Raw genomic sequence first — 25,318 nt, 5'->3', positions numbered from 1 at the left:
AGGCTGAAGCCAAAAAGATTGGACTGGTCATCAATGCATCGAAGACAAAGTACATGAAAGAAAGGGGTTCACGTGAAGACAGTAACAGTATCAGTAACCTCCCACCTCGAGTTCAAATTGGTGGTGATGAAATCGAGGTGGTCGATGAGTTCGTGTACCTGGGGTCACTGGTAACTGCCGACAACGATACCAGCAGAGAAATTCAATGGCGCATTATGGCAGGAAATCGTGCATACTTTGGTCTCCGGAGGACGCTTCGATCGAGTAGAATTCGCCGCCGCACCAAGTTAACCATCTACAAGACGCTGATCAGACCGGTAGTCCTCTACGGGCATGAGACATGGACTATGCTTGTGGAGGACCAACGCGCCCTTGCGGTGTTCGAGCGGAAGGTGTTGAGTACCATTTTCGGTGGACTGTAGATAGAAACGGAGTGTGGAGAAGGCGAATGAACCACGAACTGCAGGAGCTGCTTGGGGAGCCATCTATCGTCCACACCGCTAAGATAGGCAGGCTGCGGTGGGCTGGGCACGTTGTAAGGATGTCAGACGACAGCCCGGTAAAGATGGTTCTCGAAACCAATCCGTCAGGGACGAGACGGAGAGGTGCACAGCGGGCAAGGTGGATCGATCAGGTGGAAGACGACCTGCGGACCCTACGCAGACTGCAGAGCTGGCGAACTGCAGCCATGGACCGAGTGGAATGGAGACGACTCTTACGTACAGCAAAGGCCACACCACAGCTTGGGACTGTTTGGTAAGTAAGTAAGAGTCTTTTAGGTCTCAAACTCTCTCATTTTACTTATTTCCGGTTTATTCTCTGTTCAGACGGATGATTAGAGATTTAATTTAACGTGTAACGTGTCAGCCCCTGTCATGTGCAACGATAGGGAGGGGAACCTGATTACCAATAGAACGGAAGTGGCCAGGCGTCGGCCTTGCCGGAAGGAGCAGGATGGTGATTGAGGATGATGGCAAAGCTGCGGACCCACCATCCATGGACGAGCTGAAGAAAGCAGTGAAAGAGCTGAAAAACTGCAAGGCAGCTGGTGAGGACGGCATTCCAGCCGAACTTTTTAAAGTCGGAAGCGAACAGCTGTATCGTGCTTTACACCGGATCATGCTGAGGTCCGATAAACAATTACCCTTGGACTGGTTGAGGGTTTCCCAAGTAACAATTGAAACAAAATAAAAAATAAATTGTGATCATTTGTTGCACTAACGAAATTCTGAGGTTTTAAGAAACATCTTCTGTTACTACGATGAAATTGTAAAGATATAAGCAACAACTAAAGTTGCATCGCTGCTTCAAAAAACTTCACCCTAACAACGTTATTCGCGATGTTGGGTTTGTTGTTAAAACGTGTAAACGGCATTTGAAAACCTAACCTTCACTGGATAGATCTAGTGGGCGGAACATATAAGTTGCCAGCGTGATGCCTGCGAAATACACAAAACAATACTTCTAAAAGTTGCTGTCATGTCCGCATGCTACATAACAGCACTTTTGTTCGATCGTTCACTTTATATTTGTTTTTGAGATGAGGTTATATACTGCGTTGTAACTTTTTGCTTAGCGGCATACTGATGTCCATGTCGTCACGTCGCAAGACGGTCAATTCACTTACAGAAATGTTGCTGTGATGATAAACATAAATTTTTTACAGAGCATGTTATTTTATTGTCTTTACAACGCAAGAGTGGGTGGGTCTCTAAATCGAAATAAAATCAATCGCTATACAGACAACCTTTTGTTCACCCCAATGCCATGTAATTGCTATTCCGTCCAAGTTGCTGCTACGATACATCTTCATTACTGAAACTTGAACATGCAACATTTACCATGTTGTTATCAAATTCCATACATAAGTTCATATACATCGCTGTTTCACTCTGCGATAGATTCTCGATAAATTTCGAGAATTCAACTTGCAGACTCACCATCTGTTCATAAACTCTAGAGCAGCGTACGATACAGTTAAAAGATATGAGTTATGGCGAATTATGCTCGAACGTGGTTTCCCAACAAAAGGTTTGAAGCAGGGAGACGGGCTGTCAAACTTATTGTTCAACATCGCATTGGCTGGTGCTATTTGAAGGGCTGGCGTGCACCATCATTACGAAGTCCCACATGCTTCTAGGTTTTGCGGACGATATCGACATCATTGGTGTCAACCGTAGAGCAGTGGAAGAGGCCTAAACTTGCACTCTACAAAACACTAATCCTTTCCGTGGCTCTTTACGGCCATGAAGAATGAACGTTGAAGAGGCCGATCGGCTAGCTGTTGGTGTTTTCGAGCGTAAGATTTTGCGTTCAATTCTTGGCGACACTAGAACTATAACTAGAAAATGGTGTTTGGCGCAGATGCATGAACCATGATGTATACCAACTTTTTGACCATCATCAGGAGAAGTTGTTTGATGATACCGGTAAATATTTGAAGTAACTTTCCGTTAAATAGTGAAGCACTCTCGCATTGAAAAATTGTTTCCTATCATGGTTCATTTTCGGACTGTTCCCATCGTAATGAAAACTTAATAAAACTTTGAACTCCTTTATTACGTCAAGGTAAACAAACGTCAAAAAGCACGAATATCAGCTGTCACTCCAAACAATTTCCTGCCAGGGGTAACATAACCGGAAAAGAAACATTCCGTTGAACGAAGTTGTATACTAAAAAAATTCTTTTTAAACTCACTAGCTATGTTCGAATTGAAAACCTGTTCAAAGCTCGTATCAAAACGATTTTTTTCCTGTGGGTGTTGTCTAGCGCGCGCTGGTTGGAAAAAATGTTCTCCGACATTATAATATTAATAAGAACTGCGCAATATCCTCCGTGCCACTGCAAATGAGTGACAAATAATAAGAAATAAAAAAAAACGGAAACTTCTCACCACCCAGCGTACTTGAAAAAGCTGACCCACAACCGCATACACCGTCTTTATTCCGAAGAAAAGCTCTTACTGAACGAACGACCTTGAAAATATGCAGTGCGCATCTGCTATACGTTTGAGTTCGCTATTGCACACAATAGCCTAGAGTGTAAATTGCAGTTCGCTGCAACAGCTCTGGATGACATTTTTCTCCGGGAATTATTTCCCTTTGTTCCCATGATATTGTGACTGAGTGGCACGTTTCGTTTTCCGTTTGCAACTTTATTCACCGGAACGGGTCTGCGTTGGTTATGCAACGGGTTCCATACTCTGTTAGTAAACAAACTAAAACGATTCCAAGCTTCGTGGGATCAATTGGATTAGCCTACTGCCATCACGTTCGAGCATCAGCTTCTACTTTTGCATGTATTTTAAAACGAGTTACAAAAGGGGTGGGCGCATACAGAGAGAATATACCTACGCTCTCACTCGGGCAGATTTGAACTGAATGAAGGAACAAGTTCATGGCTAAAAATAGGAAGTTTAGTAAACAAAATTGGCTTCCTTCTTACAGCATAGTGTTACTAGAGTGTGTCGCCAGCGGAATATCAAGGCAATGGCACAATAATAAATTGGATGATTGCATGTGTACTATTTTGTCTCGAAAAAAGTTGAAACGCGTGATACTGTCATCACTTACTGATTGCTTGATTGCTCCGCATTAAGCACACACCAGAGCACTACCAGGAAATTGCTTTTGAATTGTTCGAATCAAATGTCGAACATTAAGTACATGCCATGCCTAATTGGTAACGGAAACTAAATAAATGATGATTTTTTGACCGTTGACCTTACACGCACATTTTGTGACTTGTATAAATATACAATAAGTTTTGCAAAAATATTGCTGATGCGAACCGTGTATCAACTCTTATCAACAAAACTTCATCATGTCAGTCAATATTTAGCTCATCGAAAGTGCTATTCATAGCATTGGCAGCGAAAGTAGTCAACGTAAACGCTGTTCAGTTGTAGCTGACAAATATAGACATTTTCTTCTGAAGACATGTATTTATTTGTAGTAAATTATCAAAATATATGAATGTACGAGCAAGCAGATATAGGCTGTACATACAGTGCACTTGCGCCTCCATCGGGTGATATTGTAAACAAGATAAGGCTTCATCGTTTCCGTGGCTGATTGACTGCGTTAAGCAAAGAACAAGGTTGTACTGTTAGTGAAAGACATCGATGGATTTTCTCAGATCATTAAAACTATTGTTGTACTCTTACAATCGAATTTGGTACAAATTGTTCTTAAATAATCATGCGCCTCCTTCTGTTCACATACCATGCAGTTGCTTTGTACTTATTTGAAACTGAAAATTTTAATTCGATCTGAGTTACAATGTCACATTGACTAATTTTTAATCGATAAATCTCGCCACTGTAAAATCACCCTCTTCTCATCAGAAGTATAATCTGGACAGTGCAACAGCAGACTTTACTTGTGCAGTGAAAAGTCCGAAGCTGCCGTACTGCACTTGCAGCGCTGAATGCAGCCGTGCTGAATGCTTACCAAGTTCAAGAGCATGTTCTACTTTGTTTGCTTTGCCGTTTTTAGCTTATGGCTGTGTGCAAAACCTGGAAAATGTCCCTTTTTGAAGTAGAATACTTCTCTCAGGAAGTTCGGCTACATAGGGATGTAAAATGAAAATCTAAAACCGAAAAAAGTGAAAAATATGTCCAATTTCAAATGCTAAAAAATCGGTTAGTATTCAACGGATTTCCTTCGTTCTTGCAGCAATAGATTGGAAAATCTTCTAAGATTCTTCCCAAATGCAGATAATTGTAATTTTATTATTCAAACTATTGTACTATTGAAAATAGTCAAGCCTTGTCAAAACGAAAAATTCGGCCTCTGATTGGTCGTTATATGATTGCTTCCACGGTCGATAGAATCATAGACCTTGCCATTTGAAATGTGCAATTTGGCCTATATAAAAGCCTGTTTCACTCGAAGCCGCTCATTATAACTCTAGACTGCAACAGGAGCAGTCCTCCCTTAGCAGCAGCAGTGGATACAGCAGCAGTAGCAGTGCAGCGGATAACGGCCACAGCTGTGGTATGGCAACGGATAGCGTCTCAGCATCGATAGCAGGACCAGGTGATTCAGGGCAGCGGATACCTATGGCAACGGAAGCGTCCGCTACTGTTGCAACGGGGATAGCGCAGCGGTTGATGTTGGTATATAAGCAGGGCCAGCTGATGCAGTGTGGCATTTTAGTGAAATGCTGTCTTTGAGCGATAGCAGGCACACTAGCAAATGCATCCAATGAAAAGAACGTTCTGGAAAGCTTTTCAGTGTTTATTTTTCCCCAAGGAATACTTTATTCGCACTGCCAGTGATAACGCAAAGATGTGATCGGCATCTTATCAAACATTGAATTAAACATCAAATTGTCCTTTTCAGGATGAAATAAAAACCTAATTGAAGAGTAATATTTTCTCTTGAATCAATTTAAACTTCTAAGAAATTTGGAACAGATATATATTTGGCTTCATCTCCGTGTCTCAGAACGTACTGAATTATTTTTTACTTCAGTCATGAGCACAACATCCGAAAAGCTTTCATTATCAGCATAAAAATTAATTTTTCGCATAATCAAAATTCAAAAATTATCTAGTCCAAATCATGACAAGCCATGACTAAATTATTGAGAACGGTCAATCCTTGTTGAAGCGCGAAATTTGACTTATCTGACTAGTCGTTAATATGATTGCTTCCCAAGCACGGTCGACAGAATCATAGACCTTGCCATTATAAATTTGCTATTTGTCTGTATAAGAGTAAGGATGGAAATTATCGACTGAAATGGCTATCGATAGTTATCGATGATTTCCTACAACTATCGAAAGGTTTTTCATCTCTATATAAGAGCCTGTTTTAGTCGAAGCCGCTCCTAATAGTTCTAGACAGCGACATCGATAGCAGCGGATGCAGTGAGGCACTTTGGTGAAATGCAGTCTAGGTGCGATAGCGGGCACTAGTAAATGTATTCAATGAAAAATTGACTCAATTTGACAACACATTGTTCTAGTTTTGAGTGTTAAATCAGCTTTTCACTGTTTATTTTATCACAAGGATACTTTATTCGCACTGTCAGTGATAACGCCAAGATGTGATCGGTATCTTATCCGATATTGAATTGAACAACAAATTAAAAAATGACTGACACGCAAGCAGCCGGGTTTTCTTTCTTGTAAAAGTATTCTACTTCATCCTTGCGGTCGTGGCTTTGCACAAAACCCTCCTGTGATTTTTTCCTTCTATTTCTCTCCACCTCTAAAGCTTGCACCGACTGTCGGCTTTTCTCATATGCGCGTTCGGAGTGGAAAACCGCTCATGTGGTAAAAGTAGGTCTGTAAATAGGAAATATATAGAACGTGACATTTCAGTTCAGTTGAACTTCCACGGTGTAGAGTGCCCTTGCACTTCAAACTGCACGGCGCTTTCGCCTGCTAGAATTCCATAAACAAAACGTAATAAGAAGCAAAGTCTGCCTCGCATCGCTTCTAAGCAAGGTCACAAGGTTTTATCATATGACCTCGATTCTGTTAATCTAACTGATTTTGTATCAGTCATCGTTCGCATGTCGGTACTGTGATCGGTGGTCGTGGCTTTTATGTGCGAAAATCTGTCGACGGCGACTGTTTACCTGTATGTGTAGGGTATTTTTTATAATTTTCAGTACAAGAATTTATTTTGTGTCAAACAGTTTCCCGCTTTCAGCTGGTAACCGACCAGTGAGAAATAATTTTTAACACACAATTCAACAAAACAAGCGAAATTCCGGGGTAAACAACTGAATAATGTTTAAAAAATGTGATCGAATATCGCCGATTTCAAAAACGTATTTTTGGGCTTGCCAATAGCAAGGGGCGACCGACTGAATCCATCAGCTACCCTACGTAGGTATATATTTTCTCGTTATCATTAGGGCCTTTAACCCCCCCGCTGCCCTATGTCAATTCTCGATTGAGTTAATTTTTGAAAGATAATTCAGATAATGATAACAGAAAAAAGCTTCCATTCATAGAAGGGACAAGACAAATGGTAATAAACCTGTGAATAGCACAAATCGAACTCAATCACCACCTAATTGGTCCTCGTTATTTGAGTTTGTCTTGTGTCTTTATGTGTTGTGCACTTGAACGGTGGTGCTCATGTTCTCGTCTGTTTTGGATCACAATAATAATTGGTTGTGGTGAAAGGCAAGCTGTTATCGGTCAGTGATAAACGACATCGCGGAATCATGAACGGATAGAGTGTTTACTGGAACAGTAGTAGCGCAATAGTGTGAACATTTGGCATATACAATTTTATTGAGTCTTTGTTTGAAAGCAATTTTTCGATTAGTTGTGTTGTAGTGCTCTTTCGGACTATTTTCGGACAAACTAATTTGATTCGGCTAGAGAAGCTTTGTTTCGCAGCACTTAATTATTGACGCCGGAATTTGTTTGGTTTCTTGATAAGCACCGACATGTGTGTTACATTGTCTCCTCAATAGGCCAACACGGTTTTGTGTAGATGGGGAGAACAATTTCGAAAACTAATGTAATTTGAAGTCCATAATATATTAACAACCAGAAAAGTTATTGTTTCTATCTAACGGGACGTTATGACGCCAATAGTTGAATAATTTGATCGTCACTACCCGCAAAAGTTTAATGGTGCGAAACTACATCAATATTGTCCGAAAAGCAAATGTTGTGCGAATCGAGAGGATACATTGGTCGACAAAATGAGAAAAATGTGCATTCCGAAAGCTCAAACCGAAAAAAGAAGAAGATTATAGCTATTCAACCATTCCTATGAAATTTAGTGCCTATAATCTTTCCTTTTTTCCCGGTTCGAACTTTTGGAGTGCACCATGTTGACCAGTGTAATCATTCGCTGATCATAGATTCATTTTCTTCGAGCATCAACTGGATTCGTTTCAGAAATCCCAATCATACAAATTTGAATGCCTATGTCGATGCTCTAGCGGCGAAATTTCACGGGTTTCAATCGGTTCTGCCAAATGATTTAGTTGATGCTGTTGAAATCACAACATTCTTCATCATGGAGGCTTATAAAAAATAACTTGTCCTTTACGAACAACTACATCAACATGAGGTGGAATACGGAGCTTGCAAAATTTCGAAAAAAATTGCAGAAGGGCTTGAATCAAACAATCTGGAAAGCAAAAGGCTCTAAAATCCTCTGAACAACGGATTTGGGAAAACCTTTGCACAAGCATTTCTAGTGTGAATTAAACTAACAGACTTAATAAAGTTTTAGCAAAATCTCAATATTTTCGAATTAATCTAAACAGAAATAAAAATGGGGTACAAACAATGAGAAGGTTCTAGTAAACCTCTTTCGAATACATTTTCCAGGATGTTTGCAACTGGAACAATCTGATGGTCCCGATCATTTCTCTGTTTCTTCAGACACATCAGTAATAGCACGACGACTGGTAGCAATCCATTCGATTAAATAGGCGTTGGAGAGCTTTTCGCCATATAAGACTCTTGAAGCTGAGGGAAAATATCCATGCTTACATTAGAGAGGCTTCATTTATTTGAAAAAAATTAAAGCAGATTTTTATTTGCAGTTCCGCTACACGATACATCCTGAAATCCTAGAGAGAAATAGAAGTCAAATTTAATCCAAAGGGGGGACGTGCTTCATATGATAAAGCTGAAAGTTTCGGTTAACCAGTCTGAGCTTGTTTCTCCTCAAATGTTCAGAAAGAAATATCGATTATAACATCTACAATGAAATCCATTTGTCGAGACGATCTCTTCATGAAATGTAACATGCTTATCAAAGAGGAAAATTCACAAAAACTTAATAGAACATGACATAGAAAAAACGTTCTCACAGAAGCAATCATGCCTAGGAGTTTTCTTAGATATTGAAAGAGCTTTTGACAGTGTTCAATTCAAAGCCATAATTGAGCGGCAATCTTTCATGAAATACTCTCAGATATCGTTACGTGAATACATGAGATGCTCGTTATTTGAACTCATCGTTAAGACGACCGTATATAAGAAAGCAATACATTGAAGAATGTCCTCAGCGAGGCGTTCTGTCACCTCTGCTCTGGATCTTGTAGCGGACGGTCTGTTACAAAAACTAAATAACTAGACATTCCCTTCTTATGGTTGCGCTGATGATTATCTTACGTCGATCACTGGACTGTGCATAAGCACAATTTTTAACCTGATACAACAGGCTCTTAGGAAACTAAAAAGTGGTGTCGTCAAATTGGGCTCTCCATAATTCCCATCAAAACATCATTTGTATTATTCACTAGAAACAGGAGCTCGTCCACTTCGTTTCTTCGATTCTGAGATCTATGGGACAGATCAGGTTAAACACCTTGGAGTGAAATTAAACTCCAAACTTAGCTATATACATTTACTGGATCTATACTACAATAGTAAAACCAATATCAGCCTACGGATGCCTCGTTTAGTGACAAAAGGGTGAGATGAGCATCATTCAGATAAAGCTAAATCATCTTTAGCGGATGTGTCTAAGGGCATTGTCTGGGGCATTCTCTACAACACCCACTGCTACTTTAGAGGTTCTTTAAGGTATGAAGCCACTGCAAATTTTCTTGAAGCAGGGAGCCTACTCATGTGCATACCGGTTACAAGCAAATGATCTTTGATACCATGATATTAACAATAACATTTCTCACTCACGTTTGTGGTCCCAAATGATCATTTGGGATACTTTTATACTTGCTTCAAGTAATGTGACTCTTTCTGTGAGTTTCCCTTATGGTGATTTCAATACTTCTCTCCCTGAGCGTAATGATTGGATATCAGGACGTATAGAGAGAGAAATATTTAATCATATTGCAATTTATACGGATGGATCTCTGCTTGATGGAATAGCTGGAGCCGTAGTTTACTCGTGCAAAGTTAGTGTCGTTAGTGTGAGACCAGTTGTTTCCGCAGTGCAAGTATGTTCTCCTGCACTCTAGAGATTTTCTGAGGAGAAAAGACAAGCATGCTGGTCCCGAATGGGCAGACGAGCTTGCCCGAAATGGAGTATCAAATGATGAGTCTCGAATAAAGCAGGAGATCTGCTCTTGGGCTTCATCTGAGCATAACAGGTTGTGGCCAAATCATGATTCCTGTCGCTAAACAAAATTGTATTGCAAAACTTGTCACTAAAAGTTAGCAACTATCTTTCAAACCTTTCAAAACAAAACTGCAGTGCAGAGTGCTAACTGGCCATTGTATTTTGAACTAACGTTTGCGGTAAAAAATGGACTTTTTTTCAGATGATGATGAAAAAAAACGAAGACAGATACTTGATTTGGTTAAATTTCCGATGGAAGGTAATCGTATTAGCTTCTTCGTTAAAAAATATTACGTCCTTGCGTGCGGTCTTCCGGCAGTTAACCGGAACATTCACCATGGCGGACGAAAACATGCGTGTTAGCATGTTTTTTAACTTTTTTTTCGTTTTTGCCTTTCTCCTAGAAAGGTATAGTAATCACTGGAAAAACCAAAGGTATAAAAGTCCAAAGGTATAATATAAATCTCGTATATCAATCGACTTAGTTCGACGAGCTGAGCATTTTCTGTATGTGTGTGTATGTGTGTGTGTGTATGTATGTAACGGTCTCCCAATCTCACTCGATTTTCTCAGAGATGGCTGGACCGATCTTACTCATATTTCTCAGAGATGGCAAAACCAATTTTCATAAAATCAGTATCATATGGAAGGTCTAGTTGCGCCATAAGAATCTATTGATTTTTGCCTTTCTCCTAGAAAGGTATAGCAATCACTGCAAAAACCAAAGGTATAAAAGTGCTCCAAAGGGTCGAATGTCGTATATCAATCGACTTTGTTCGACGAGCTGAGGATTTTCTGTATGGGAGTGTGTGTGTATATGTGTGTGTATGTATGTATGTAACGCTCTCCCAATCTCACTCGATTTTCTCAGAGATGACTGGACCGATTTTTAAAAAATTATTTTCAAATGAAAGGTCTAGTTGCCCCATGAAACCCTATTAAATTATATTGTAATCGAATTTTTAGTTTATATGTTATGTATCTAAATGTTGAAATAACGAAAGTTCATTATCTCAGGAACTACCCAACCGATTTCAACAAAGTTGGTTCTAAATTAACGGGCCACCTAAAAACCCCTTAACCTTCGAATTTTATAAAGATTGGACATGTGGTTTAAAAGTTTATAAAGAAATGTGTTCTGGAGACTATTTGATCTTACTCATATTTCTCAGAGATGGCAAAACCAATTTTCATAAAATCAGTATCATATGGAAGGTCTAGTTGCGCCATAAGACGCTATTGATTTTTGCCTTTCTCCTAGGAAGGTATAGCAATCACTGCAAAAACCAAAGGTATAAAAGTGCTCCAAAGGGTCGAATGTCGTATATCAATCGACTTTGTTCGACGAGCTGAGGATTTACTGTATGGGAGTGTGTGTGTATATGTGTGTGTATGTATGTATGTAACGCTCTTCCAATCTCACTCGATTTTCTCAGAGATGGCTAGACCGATTTTCATGAAACTAATAATTGAATTGAATATTATTGAATTTTATTATTATCTTATCTGTTATGTATCAAAATGTAAAATTTATGAAACTTTATTATCTAAGAAACCACACAACCGATTTGACAAAATTGGTTTTAAATGAACGGGCTACCTAAAAAACCCTTAACTTTTAAATTTTAAAAAGATTGGACTTGTAGTTCAAAAGCTATGGACAGAAGCGTGTTCTGGAGACTATTGAATCTCACTCATGTTTCTCAGAGATGGCTGAACCCATTTTTACTTTGCCTGTTGTGTTAAAAAAGAAATCCAGCTATGAAAAGAAAAAAATATTTCGAAGACCACTCAAACTCACTCAATTTTTTCAGAGAATGTTGAACTGATTTCCACTAAATTAGTGTCAAATGAAAGGTCTAGCTTTCTCATAACACCCTATTAAATTTTACTGTAATCGGTCTTAAACTTCGTCTGTAATGAATCAAAATGTGAAAATCACGAAACTTCATTATTCAAGAAACTACACAACCTATTTGAACAATACTGATTTCAGATGAACGGGCTAGTTAAGGGTTAACTGACGAATTATTATGATTGTACACGTGGTTCAAAAGTTGTGAGAAGCAAGTCATATTCGATATAGAAAAAATCTTACTATAAACAAACGAATCAAAAATTATATTATAACGAATGATATATCGAGTCTACATATAATTGAGTTCAACCTATACATGAGTACAGTGACGTTTCGATTATACCACGATCAAAAAAAAAATTGCGTCATGTATTTGAAACATATTTATTTCATGTTATTCGCATGTATTAATGAATGTTTATATATATATATGTTTGAAGATTATGTTTTAAATGTTTGGTATGGTTTCACTGCTACCAATGATTTGTTATTTTTGAGTGATAAATAAATCCAGCAAATATTGTCAAGGGATATTTTTTTTTCCGAAATGAAGTGTGTCGTGTAAATCTATTTTAACAAATAATAAGTACGAATGAGAAAGGCTTAGTCTGACCGCTAGGTGGATTAAATTAGGTTTTTTATTAATTCCTCCTCAATTTTCGCGACAAAATTGTTGGAATAGATCTTGCGCTTCAAGTTTCCCCAGAAATTCTCGATGGGACGCAGTTGGGGGTCGTTAGGTGGATTCGCCGACTTCGGTACCACATCGATATTCAGCCGCTTCATCTCCTCCAACGATCGCTTCGAGTAATGGGCTGACGCCAAATCTGGCCAGAACACCGTGTCTTCGCCCTTATGGTATTTCTTGATGAACGACGCAACTTCTGGCAGGCACTTCGTACTATAAATTTCCCCGTTCACGGCTAGCCCGGAGCGAAAGAAGAGCGGCTTTGACATCCCCTTCTCGCTGATTGTCAGCCACAGCAGTACCTTCTTGGGGAACTTGGTGTGTGAAATAAATTTCACTTCGGAGCTCACTTCCTTCGTGGGAGAAGTAAAATACGAAGTTCCCTGCCATTCGTTGCCATCCAGAGTGAGATAGGTCTCTTCGCTATCACCACTGCCACGTCGCGATTCGCCGGGAAAATCGACTTGATCATCTTATTCAACCGCTGTCGCTGGGTCGTTGCCTGCAGCTCCAAGATCAGTGGACGGGACTTCCGCTTCCTGACATGTATGTCCATGTTCTCCAGATACTTTTTCACTGTTTTACCGCATGCACCAACCTCCCGGCCAAGTGCAAGCAGCGATTTAGCCACTTTTTCCTCGGTCTTCCTCTTCAACATCCTTTGAAGCTTCTTGTCGCTCAGGGTCGTTGGCCGTCCGGAATCGAGCTTTCTTTCGATGCTCTGATCGTTGTCCAATAGTGTCAAGATGTTGTAGATGCCGGAACGGGCATACCCAGTGCCCAAAAAGTGCCGCACGATGTCCGTTTTCGACGCGGCGGGGTACCGTTCTTTGAACGCGCACACTTCTGAACAGAGTAGCTTCACTTTTTTCGCCATCATAGTTAGAGTTTGACTGATAGAGCAATCAATTTTTTTTTTGCTAACTCATGGGTTACTATGATTGATGATGCATGAGTAGTTTCGTCAATTTTTGTCCATTTTTTACCGAAAACGTTACCATGTAGCAACCATGCAACGCTTAAATACTTTTGGGTCATCCTTTCATTTTTATTCTTTTATCTAATAAATAGTTGTCCCAGACTTGCTCAACTGCGTTATGGGGTTTTTGGTCGTCATCTCATAAATGAGTCTGATTACAGATCTCTTGATTTGAAAAACATTCTCCAGTTCGTTCTCAGTTGCGGGAAATATTTATAGCTTTCTTTAAGGATCTTTGCTGGACGAGGAAGATGAACATTATGGTCGGTAAGAAGTTTTTTACTCAATTACCTAAGACAAGCATATTCCTTTTTTTTTCAATTATTTTATCTTATTTTTTCTCACATCTATATAATTCGTTCTTCTAATCCTCCCTTTATAGTTTTCCTTCCCCACTCATTTTTTTTTATTTCTTTCATTCATTTTCAACAGGTAAGTGATGAAAAGGTTCCTTCGGTAAGGCACAAATCCTCCACATGTGAGGGGAATGTGCTGTTGTAAGTCATGGCTTTTTAGGCGACCTGATACGTTGGCCAGATAAAGCATAATTTTATTGCGTCAAAAAACACAAACGTTCCCAAACAAACACTCGAACCGATTTGTGCCCAAAATACGCAACTGCCTGCCCAAATCTGCCTCAGTTTCGTCCAATCCAAGATTTTTTTTTTTCAAAAATTCGATTTCCTTGGTGAGCAAATATAACTGGAGAGCAACTATCCGCAAACAGAATCAAGATGCAAGAAATTAATGAACATTTGAGAGTTTTTTCATCATGTCGGAACAAGAGTGGTGTACGGGCTCCGATAAATCTTGAAAAATCGACGTGGAGGCCGTACATCACCCTTGTTCCGACATATTGAAAAAACTCTCAAATGTTAATTATTTATTGCATTGATAACACTCCTAAACACAAGTTTTTCCCAAGAGATCAAACTGGAAAAAATAAAGATTATAGCTTTTCAACCATTCCTGTGAATTTTGGTGCCTCCAGTGAAGATAACTTTTACAGAGACTTGAATAAGTTTTCCCATAAGCCAACGCAAAAGTGAAGAACCCAGCGAGCAATTACTCTGCCGCATTTTGACGCACTCCTGTATACACTAGGGGCACCAAAATAGCCTTCTTGTAGGGCAAATATTTTGAGCTTTAGGGCAACATTTTTTTGTTTTCGTCGACCAGTGCAATGAATGTATCTTCATGAGAACTAAATCAATTTTTCTTCAAGTACAGGTACGTCAGTAGTCGAAATTTTAGTTTTCACCCAAAATTTGGCAGTACACATTATGTTTTTTATTTCATTTTACTTTTTTGATTTATTTGGTCCCCGTGGCTCTGTGGTTAGCGATGTCGGTCGGCTAGCTCTCCCACACGGTTGTGATATCGGGTTCGATTCCCGATCGAGTCGAGGATCTTCTCGAGCTGGAAATTTTCTCGACTCAGCACTGGGGCACGGTGTATCGTTGTACTTATCCTACACATGCAAAATGTGCCAAAAACAATATCGATAACGAATTCTCTCAACTAATCTAGTTGATCGAGACCGCTATTAGCCCCAAGGCTAAGCGTGCGATATTTTTTTGAAGTAGAATACTTCTCTCAGGAAGTTCGGCTACATAGGGATGTGAAATGAAAATCTAAAACCGAAAAAAGTGAAAAATATGTCCAATTTCAAATGCTAATAAATCTGTTAGTATTCGATGGATTTCCTTCGTTCTTGCAGCAATAGATTGGAAAATCTTCTAAGATTCTTCCCAAAATAAGATAATTGTAATTTTATTATTCACACTATTGTACCATTGAAAATAGTCAAGCCTTGCCAAAACGAAAAATTCGACCTCTGATTGGTCGTTATATGCTTGCTTCCCAAGCACGGTCGACAGAATCATATACCTTGCAATTGAAAACATGCTATTTAGCCTATATAAGAGCCTGTTTCAGCCGGAGCCGCTCATAATAGTTCTAGACAGCGACAACAGCAGTCGTCCTTCCTTAGCAGCAGCACTAGCCCTGTGGTTGGTCACCACGTCTCAGGAGCAGCGCGGTTTTTCTCAGCGTGTGTCGCCAGACAGCCATTATTCCCCCCGTGTTGGGGCAGCATGATAATTGCCATCAGGAAATCCAATTTCGGAAATCAAAATGCCTTTTTTAAGGCAAATAAACAAGTCATTGAAAGTTAATAATTTTTGTCAACGCAAGCAAGCATTCTGTGTTGCATCCTAGCAATTCAAATTTGTCGCACCCGTCTAATTTACTGAATGTGAAATAGCTTCCACAGTGCATGTTGTCCGTGTATCTTATTGTGGCGCCAGCACTAAATTTAAGTTCGGAAGTCGGACTTCCGACTTCCGAACTTTCTTCCGACTTTACAAACACATAGAATAAATGCGTGTTCACGGTGTTCACACTACATGAACTGCGGGAATGATTTCAATGTATTTGTTTTTGTAAGCCGTAGTGACAGCGCAGTGGCGGCTGAGATGGTTGCAGTGTTGCGAGAACAACAAAAATAAACATCGGAAGTGAGCCTGACTGCCAGATCATCAGCGACGATTTGATCATTTTTATTTAAATGCACAATATTTCCACCAATGTTAGGGCAGCTCAAAGGTTGTAATTAGCAACCGATTTTGAGCCGCAACATGCTTTTTTCAAGGCAAATAAAAGAATAATTGAAGGTTGATAATTTTCTGGCATCAACACAAGAAGACATTCTGTGCGGGATGCAATCAAATTCTGTTGTAGTTGTCTAATTTTCACTTTATTTAGTGAACCCCCCACTGTAGGGGCAGCGCAAAGGCGCGATCAGCATAACCGACATTGAATAATTAACTGCCCTGTTAGTACGCATTCACAAAAGCAGTTAATTCGACTATGCAGAGCTAATATGAAGTCGATTCAATCAATCAGTATAAACAGAATTTCGTCGTCTCCCAGCTGCCAAGTTGCAACATGATGCAACACGCAACAGCGAGCAAACGAAATCGCTTGATGTTACAAACCGCAATAAGATACGGGTTAAAACCGTTGCGTGTGTGACTGACACGCAAGCAGCCGGGTTATCTTTCTTGTAAAAGTATTCTACTTCAACCTCGCGGTCGTGGCTTTGCATACAACCTTCTTGTGATTTTTTTATTATAATGTGAGTCAAGCTACTTTTAATTTTTCTTTCAAGCAGTAAATGTTCGGATGAAGAATAGGTTATTAGAAGAATAGGTTGAAGAATAGGTTATTAGAAACTTCGAAAACTATAGTTCAGCAAGTGGGATTCGAACCTACAACAAAGCTAAAACAAAGCTTAACTTGTAACGTTCTGCGGTGGTGTGACGGAAACGCATCCCACCTGCTGATCTATATTTTTCGAAGTTTTTAATTCATTCATTCCACCTCCATCCCTACATTTACTGCTTAACAGAAAATTTTAAATGTGTTACCAAAATACGATCAATGAAGTTTTACTATTTCTGGTTGTACGCGAAAAAATTTTTTTGTCGCAATATCTTAGAAAAAATACTAAGGAAAAATTACTTAAATTTTACAACTTCAATAGCTTATCATATATATATATATATATATATATATATATATATATATATATATATATATATATATATATATATATATATATATATATATATATATATATATATATATATATATATATATATATATATATATATATATATATATATATATATATATATATATATATATATATATATATATATATATATATATAATATATATATATATATATATATATATATATATATATATATATATATATATATATATATATATATATATATATATAAATATATAAGGTAATATGTCCCTAATAGTTATCTTCCTCAAATTTAGTGGACAAGTTTTCCTAAGGCCCTATTGAAAATAGTTGTGATCATCAGTACTATTCCCATGCAAAGGTTTTATTAATGCTGTTTTCTAAAACTTGATTAGAATATGGAAAGATTTTTTAATGTCTAAACGTGAAATAATGGCTAACTAATGTCTGGGAATACCAATATAAATTATAGTGTCATGAAATTAGCTCTCAATTTAAACATTACCAGTTAATATTTAGATGCATAAATCAAAGCCGTCATCATGCCTGCGCGGCCACCCTATCGAATTGAGCTTCAGTGCTGCTTTCTTCTGGTCGGTTTCGTCCACCATCGATTGCACCAACACTCGTGCACTCGCAACCACTAGACAACGCATAATAAGCACGTGTCCGCGTGAAGGCACATCGCTTCGGTGGTAGTCTCGCCGCCTTTCGTCATTGTCTGACTGCTCACCGTCATTCGCAATGCCAAACCATCAGCCAGCCGTCTCTCGCTCGAAACTGGTTTGATGATACAGAGCTGCGCTCATACGTTCGCTAGGGCGCTACGGAGAACGGTTCTCCCCCTTGCGTTCAATGACGGTTAAATGCCCATCCAAGTCAGCGAGCAACGATGGCGTCCCGGGGCTCTTCTGAAATTACGAAACGGTACAGAAAATTCTTTTTTAGGAAGGTTTATCTGCGTACAAGTTTCCAACACAGATTGAACGATTTCGAACCAGTAAATAATGCATTCCCAAAATAGTCACGTTCTCTGGGAAAGATCCCACACTGCCTTTCTGATACAAACTTGATAGAAATTTGGTAAAATAGATGCACAGCGTACTCTCTCTTTTGCTTTCAATGCGAAGAGTTGATAGTGTTGTGTGTGCGATTACTTTCGTGGCAATAATATACCTCAATTTTACTGCTAATAAAAGTTGAAAAAGTTTGCGTAGGTGTTTTACTGGTTAAATCGTCAAATCTTGCAGTTATACAATTATTAAGAAGCTGCTGTAGTCTAACTAATATTTCATAGACCAATAATCTGTAATTGTGATTGACACAGTTTTCACCGACAGAAAAGGTATCGAAAGCTAAACTACTGCCAGTAGGGCACCTCTCCCCGGTCAATCGAACACCTATGCTAACTAGAACTGATAAGGGAGCGGAAAAATACCATTTTTGTTGCCATAAATAGTCATAACAGTGTGCAGTGGTTACGTATTGAAAATTTGCGGCTGCTGCAAGCCACAGATCAATCCTGTGAGAGAATCTAGCGGAAGAAGGCCTACTATTAGTTGAAGTGACAACGACTCTTATTGGTGATAGGCGTGTGAACGTTTGGAAAGTTTTATCTAGAACCATCCAAAAAGTGATCCTTAAAGTTTTGAACTGATTAGATCAAAGTGCGTAAAAAGCATATATTCGCAACATAATGGCGGCGAAAGACGATAACACGAATGATACCATGAAATCACTCGGGTGGAAATTCCTCAACAAGGAGACCTTTGGTAACGGTATGCGAGACCTTTTGTGCTCTATTTCTTCAATCTGTGCGATAAGCAAACCTGCCTGACGATTTATTATATTGTTTGATATATCAAAGCACAAGTAAAAAAAGAGTATAATGATAACATCAGAGAAAACGTCGTCGAGCAGCAAATCGATATTCTCAATTTCTCCCTCTGAATTGTTCGTTAACCTCTCTTTCTCTCTGCCAGGTGAACGGGCAAACTATGTAAACAGTCCACATGTCATCGCGATGGTGGGCCTGCCCGCGCGTGGTAAAACGTACATCTCGAAGAAGCTGTCCCGCTATCTGAACTGGATCGGCATCAACACGAAGGTATTTAACTTGGGCGAGTACCGGAGGCACGCCACCGACGCCTACCGCAGCCATGAGTTCTTCCGACCGGACAACGAAGCTGCCATGGCTATCCGGCAGCACTGTGCCGAAATGGCACTGGTGGACGTCTGCCAGTGGCTGGAGAATGGTGGTGAAGTAGCGGTAAGGTTTTATTTATTTTATTACTAAACCATTAAAACATTAAGTGATTGTATCGAACGGGTTAATTAAATTTTTATATGACGAGATGTCAATTTACAGATTATCCATTAAAAAAAAAATTTTTTTTTTCGTTAATTTTTTTGTATTCGAAATGTACATCATTTTAAAAATTCAAAAATACTCATAAACGTAATAAAATAATTTAAATTGCATCTTCATTTCAACCAGGTATTCGACGCCACTAATTCTACCCGCGAACGACGCCGAATGATCAAGGAAATCATCGTGCACAAGATGGGCTACAAGCTCTTCTTCGTGGAGTCGGTTTGTGACGATCCTCAAATTATTGAGCAGAATATTATGGTAAGTGGAAAGGATTTATTGCGTCACCAACTGAATTGGACAATCATTTATATTGCAATTATTATTTCATTCTTCTCCTTTTCTTTTACTTTGCTTTAATGTTCCCTTCCAACGATTTACCTTTTTTGCGCAATTTTTCGCTGAAATATATCAATTATCAAATCAATTCAAAATGTCCAACCTAGAATAAACTTCGAGGCCTTGAGTACTTACCACCGCTTGTAGCGAACGACGTCGAGGTGACTATGAAACTCCTCCTCTCCTTTTTCAAAAAAATGATCATTTCGTGTCATTCCGCTTTATTTGTATTGCTGTATGTTAAGTGTACGTTTCTGTTTGTTTTTCTCCACAAACCCACCCGTTGTTATTACACCCACACTCAAATGTTTAAACTCACACCGTTGGTGGTGGAATCTTGGACAGGGTCGCGTTGGCAGGTAAAATGTCCTGGTAGGTGCGTGTAAATAACTCGGTCACGTCCATTCCATTTCCTTCTCTTGAAGTATCGCCTTTTCTTCTCCCAACTGTTTCGTGGATGTGCCTAATAAATCCTAACAATTTGCGTACATTCGGCGGATGTCTCCCGTAGCGATCACGAACTCCGCGCAAAAACGCTTCACTCCACAAGAGATGCTCTTCGGGAATTTCCAGGTTACCCGACGCAATCAGCAACACTGTACTGAGGGTAGCATTGAACATTCGGTTGACATCCCTCTGAATGGAAACCTCCTTTTGGTATTCGCTTTGATCGCGTATAATTGCGTTAATGGCATACTCCACACGGTAGCTCCAACCGGTTCGATCTAGGATTGAGATGTGTTCTCCGGCTACGGTATCATTCGCAAGCGTACGAATGGTGGTATTTTTGGTGCTTGTCGAAGCACCCACAGCAGTACCCACTAGAAGGGAAAGTTCGTGCTGGTTTTTAATCAGCTTTGGTCGATAATTCGATCGAAACATTGTTCGGGGTCTGCTGGTAACTGGAGTATCCATCCTGTTTCTTTATTAATTCTTGTGTTTTCCAAACCTGTGACGACTGTAAAAACTAACAATTTTTAACCTGTGACATGCCAAACGATACTTAAAATCACCTTCACTGCACAAATGTGTGTTGCTTTGATCACAATTTTTCAAATTGATCCCCTTGCTCAAGCTTCCACTCCAATACTTCCAATAAACTTTTTACAATTACACAAAACAAATTTTTTGGACAAAATTGATGAGAGTTTTGAAATTATGACAAATAAAATACAGGAAGGACACTTGTTTTCCAATAGCCTTGCACTACGTACAACATAGCGCGTCCACTGCTGTACACTTTGGGATTGTAAGGACAAGTGCATAACCTCACCATGTTTCGGTCGTTATTTTTGTTATTTTTTTTTCGATGATCCTTTGTAGGGTTATTTTCAAATGTTAATTTAAACTTTTTTCATCGATTCTAACATCAATCCAGGAAGTGAAGGTGAGCAGCCCTGACTATCGTAACATGAACATGGACGAAGCGCTGTCCGACTTTCGGCTGCGGATTGAACACTACCAGGAACGCTACGAACCGCTGGACGAGGAGATTGAGAAGATGCTGTCGTACATGAAGATCTACAACACCGGTGAGAAGGTGGTCGTCCACAAGCACGAGGGACACATCCAGTCCCGCATCGTGTACTATCTGATGAACATTCACATCACCCCGAGGACAATCTATCTGACGCGGGTAAGTTTTCTTACATAGATCAGAATAAAAGTTCTAACTATTGATGGGTTCTCTGCGCAGCACGGTGAAAGTGAGCACAACCTGAAGGGATTGATCGGTGGCGATTCGAACCTTAGCGACCGAGGACGCCGTTATTCTCAATCATTGGCCAAGTTTATTTCGGAACAGCACATCGAAGGACTACGGGTCTGGACCTCGTGGTTGAAACGTACCATTCAGACCGTGGCTGACGTCAATGCTCCGCAGGAGCGTTGGAAGGCACTCAATGAAATCGACGCTGTAAGTTGATGAACTTACATCTATTTATCAAACATTATTAATTTTTCTAACCCTAGGGAATTTGCGAGGAAATGACTTACGAGGACATTCAATCGAAATTTCCGGAGGAATTCAAGGCACGTGATCAGAACAAATTCGCTTATCGCTACCCGCGAGGTGAAAGCTACGAGGATTTGGTAGTTCGGCTGGAACCGGTCATGATGGAGCTGGAACGGCAGGGCAACGTGCTGGTCGTGTCGCACCAGGCCGTACTGCGCTGTGTATTGGCGTATTTCCTAGACAAAACGGCAGGTGAGTTGCGGCTGGCCGAAATATGCTTCAATAGGGGATATTTACCATTTTACTTTTGCAGATGAGCTTCCCTATCTGAAAGTGCCTCTGCATACGATTATCAAGCTGACCCCGGTCGCCTACGGGTGCAAGGTGGAGCATATCAAGCTTCCCATTGACGCGGTAGACACACATCGTGCCAAGCCAGAGGTAAGTTGGACACTGTTTCCTTGCTCGTTGATAGTTGATTGAGGTTAAGGACTAATTTAACAAGTTATTTTCAGTTGACTAACAGTCAGAATCATGAACTATTTTTTTAATGCATGTGTGCATAATCTCTGGTACTGCATTTCATCTTGGATTTTTTACTAACATTTCGATTTCAAGTTCAACATTGCATGTTATGGTTTTAAAGTTTCATTTTTTAATTATTTTTGTCACACTGTAACGATTTGATGTAATAGTAGTTGGTTACCAACCGAACTGATTATAGGTCTATTATACGATACAGTTTGGTCTTTCAACTTTCACGCTTAGAGATTATTTTTCAATTTTCTTCAGTCTCTATGGACGAAAAATAAGAAAAAAAAATTCGAAAATATTGTGATCCCTTATCCTTTTTTTTTTTTTGTTGGACCTGTATACTATTTGACTGGATTGGTTTTATTATTCAAATCCCTAAATAAAATCTAGAATCGTATTTTCAAATGTCGCAGTCATGTTCGTGAAGTAATATATTACAACAATGGAAGAATATTGAATCAATGTTTCAAGCTTATTTTAAGCTTAACTTCACGGACTGAGATACTGTCAAAACGTTCCATGATCAATCCCCCTGTTACTAAAGAGTGTAAGAGATATAATAATCGTTATTTCCATCCATGCTTCCTCGCGCCTCTCATAAACGTTCTAACGATGAAGTGTTACAGCTGAATCGAAAATCGTCCACATTTTCATGGTTTATGCATCGATTCGTTTGTAATTGGCATCAATATCACGACATAACATTGAACAAAGCAACCAGCGGACGATAGAAGTGTCAGGCAGCGAATTTTCGCGAAATTTTGATTTGAATCTCGCAGCAACAGCAACAGTATATCACTAACACCAATGAAATAGTTACGCCAATCAAAAATGTATGCCAAATTAACCTCGAAAAAATTCAAAATATCTAACATTTCTAACATGAAAACACGCTAAAAAGAAAAAAAAAACTAGATTCTAAAAGCGCATCTGAAGGTTAGAAAAAACGAAAATGGAGGCAAATTTTTGGTTCAAGTTTTAATTTTCGAAATAGTTGAAATTAGAAGAGAGAAATTACTTGCATACTTTACTTTTCCGGCGGCAGACCCATTATCGAGCCTCTAAAACCTTTAACAGGGCATCCTCTGGGACAGCACACATCCAACGAGGGCTGGGTCTACCCTAAAGTTCACGGCCTTTAACGGGATTCCTGCCAAATATAGTTTCCACTGATCGTTCCTCCGGCATTCTGGCTATATATCCAGCCCATTGTAGCCTGCCGTGTTTTTTCCGCTGATTTCTTTGCCTGGTACACTTCATGGCTCATGCGTCTGCGCCAAACACCATTTTCCACTAAGACTCATCGATCAGCCTTTTTCAGTGTCCATGCTTCAAGGACATACGGGGCCCCAAGAGAATCAGTGTTTTATAGAGTGCTCACGCAAGCCGTAGAAGGTCCTATTTGCGACCGCTATCCACCTCTTCATCTCACGGCTAATCTTATTGTCGCACGTCACCAATGTACCCAGGTTAATGAATTCGTCGAATACTTTTAATGATTCCCCATCTATTACCACCGCAGCACTAACATCCAACGCTCTCTACCAGCCACCCTACCAGTACTTCGTTTTGGCAGTTTACGACAAGTCCAACTATCGGAGCTTCTCTCTTGAGAGGTTCACAGGCCTCTTCAACCGCTCTACGGTCAATACCAATGATGTAGATATCGCAAAACCTAGGAGTATGTGAGATTTCGTCATGATGGCGTCATTTCTCTGCACTTCAGCCCTCCGTTAAGCATATTTCAATCCGATGTTGAAAAATAAGTTTGACATCCCGTCACCCTGCTTCAAACCAGCTCACGTCACGATAGCGTCCGATGTGGAACCATCAAGAGTGACACGAAGCAGTCTCATAATTGATGGAAAATCATGTTCGAGCATTATCTGCCATAACTCATTTCTTTTAAGTGAGTCGCAAACTGCCTTGAAGTTCATGAACAGATGGGGGGTCTGGAAGTCGAATTCTCGAAACTTATCGAGGATTTGTCGCAAGTAAACATTTGGGCCGTAGTGGAGTGTCCCTCTCGAAAAACACATTAGTATTCGTCAACAAAGATTTCCTACAAAGGCTCAGGCTGTGCTACAGGAACAGGGAGATATTTTTATCAGGGTGGCGAAAAATTTTTCAAGATGAAACTCCTTGGTTTTCCCTGATATTCCCTGAAATATAATATTAATTTCCTTGATATTTTTTAGCATTTCGCACAAAAAAGTGCAACTATGGAATCCCAGTGAAAAAACTGTTCCATCGGATCTGGAACCTAACCCTAGAGGTCCCAAAATAACCATTTATGCTGAAAAATCAGTTTTTGCGCTAAAGAGTCGGTTAAAAAAGAACCGCGTCTCGGTTAAAAATGTTTTCCCTAATTTCCCTGAGCAAATAATAAATAAATTCCCTGATTTTCCAGGTTTTCGACACCCTGTTTTAAACGCGGCATTGAGAAGAGTTAGGCCTCGAAAGTTGCTATAGTCCAGGCAAAGGCCTTTTTTTGTAGATCGGGTATAGGAGATAGATTCAACCAATCCGAGGGTAATTTTTCATCAGCCCACACTTTCAACATGATCCGATGGATGCCACGATACAGTGTTCGCTCCAGACTTTGAAAAGCTCGGCGGAATGCCGTCCTTCCCAGCTGCCTTGCAGTTCTGTAGCTCCTTAACTGCTTCCAAGGTTGGTGGATCCACAGCCCGTTCATCTTTCTCAATATAAATCTTGCTTCTTTTGACGCCTCTGTCTTCCTCGCCATTCAACAGCACGTTAAAATGTTGTTTCCAACGCCTGGCCACCTCTGATTTATCGGTAATCAGATTCCCTTCCCTGTCGTTGCACGTGATAGGAGCAGACACGAGCAGTGAAATAAATCCGGGGCGACTTGGCACAGTACCCCATTTGTGCACGATTCTTCTACGGCGTTCTGGTAAAAGTCCTCGCATTTTAAAACTAGACCGAAAAAAAACACTGTGTTTGCACGTAGATAACTGGAATAATGTAAACAAACGTACGCAGCCAATTC

At 39.7% G+C, this 25,318-nt stretch overlaps 1 protein-coding gene across 4 annotated transcripts in view; it reads left to right on the top strand.

The window, feature by feature from the left end:
• The window catches only part of LOC129722181 (6-phosphofructo-2-kinase/fructose-2,6-bisphosphatase), a 48,386-nt gene that overhangs the window by 15,986 nt on the left and 7,082 nt on the right, over positions 1-25,318 (top strand). For 3 of the 4 annotated variants that reach the window (XM_055675466.1, XM_055675465.1, XM_055675464.1), the window contains exons 2-7: positions 19,087-19,373; positions 19,602-19,736; positions 21,193-21,450; positions 21,511-21,729; positions 21,786-22,020; positions 22,082-22,209. In XM_055675466.1, coding sequence (XP_055531441.1) covers positions 19,087-19,373; positions 19,602-19,736; positions 21,193-21,450; positions 21,511-21,729; positions 21,786-22,020; positions 22,082-22,209 — 1,262 coding nt within the window. Of the gene's footprint in view, positions 1-18,212; positions 18,883-19,086; positions 19,374-19,601; positions 19,737-21,192; positions 21,451-21,510; positions 21,730-21,785; positions 22,021-22,081; positions 22,210-25,318 lie in introns of those variants that run through there. The other variant, XM_055675467.1, reaches the window with a different exon arrangement.

The sequence above is a fragment of the Wyeomyia smithii genome, chromosome 2 (genome assembly GCF_029784165.1).
Source record: "Wyeomyia smithii strain HCP4-BCI-WySm-NY-G18 chromosome 2, ASM2978416v1, whole genome shotgun sequence".
NCBI classification, from domain to species: domain Eukaryota; kingdom Metazoa; phylum Arthropoda; class Insecta; order Diptera; family Culicidae; genus Wyeomyia; species Wyeomyia smithii.
The sequence above is the reverse complement of the archived record's forward strand: the minus strand, read 5'-3'. Positions and strand labels throughout refer to the sequence as shown.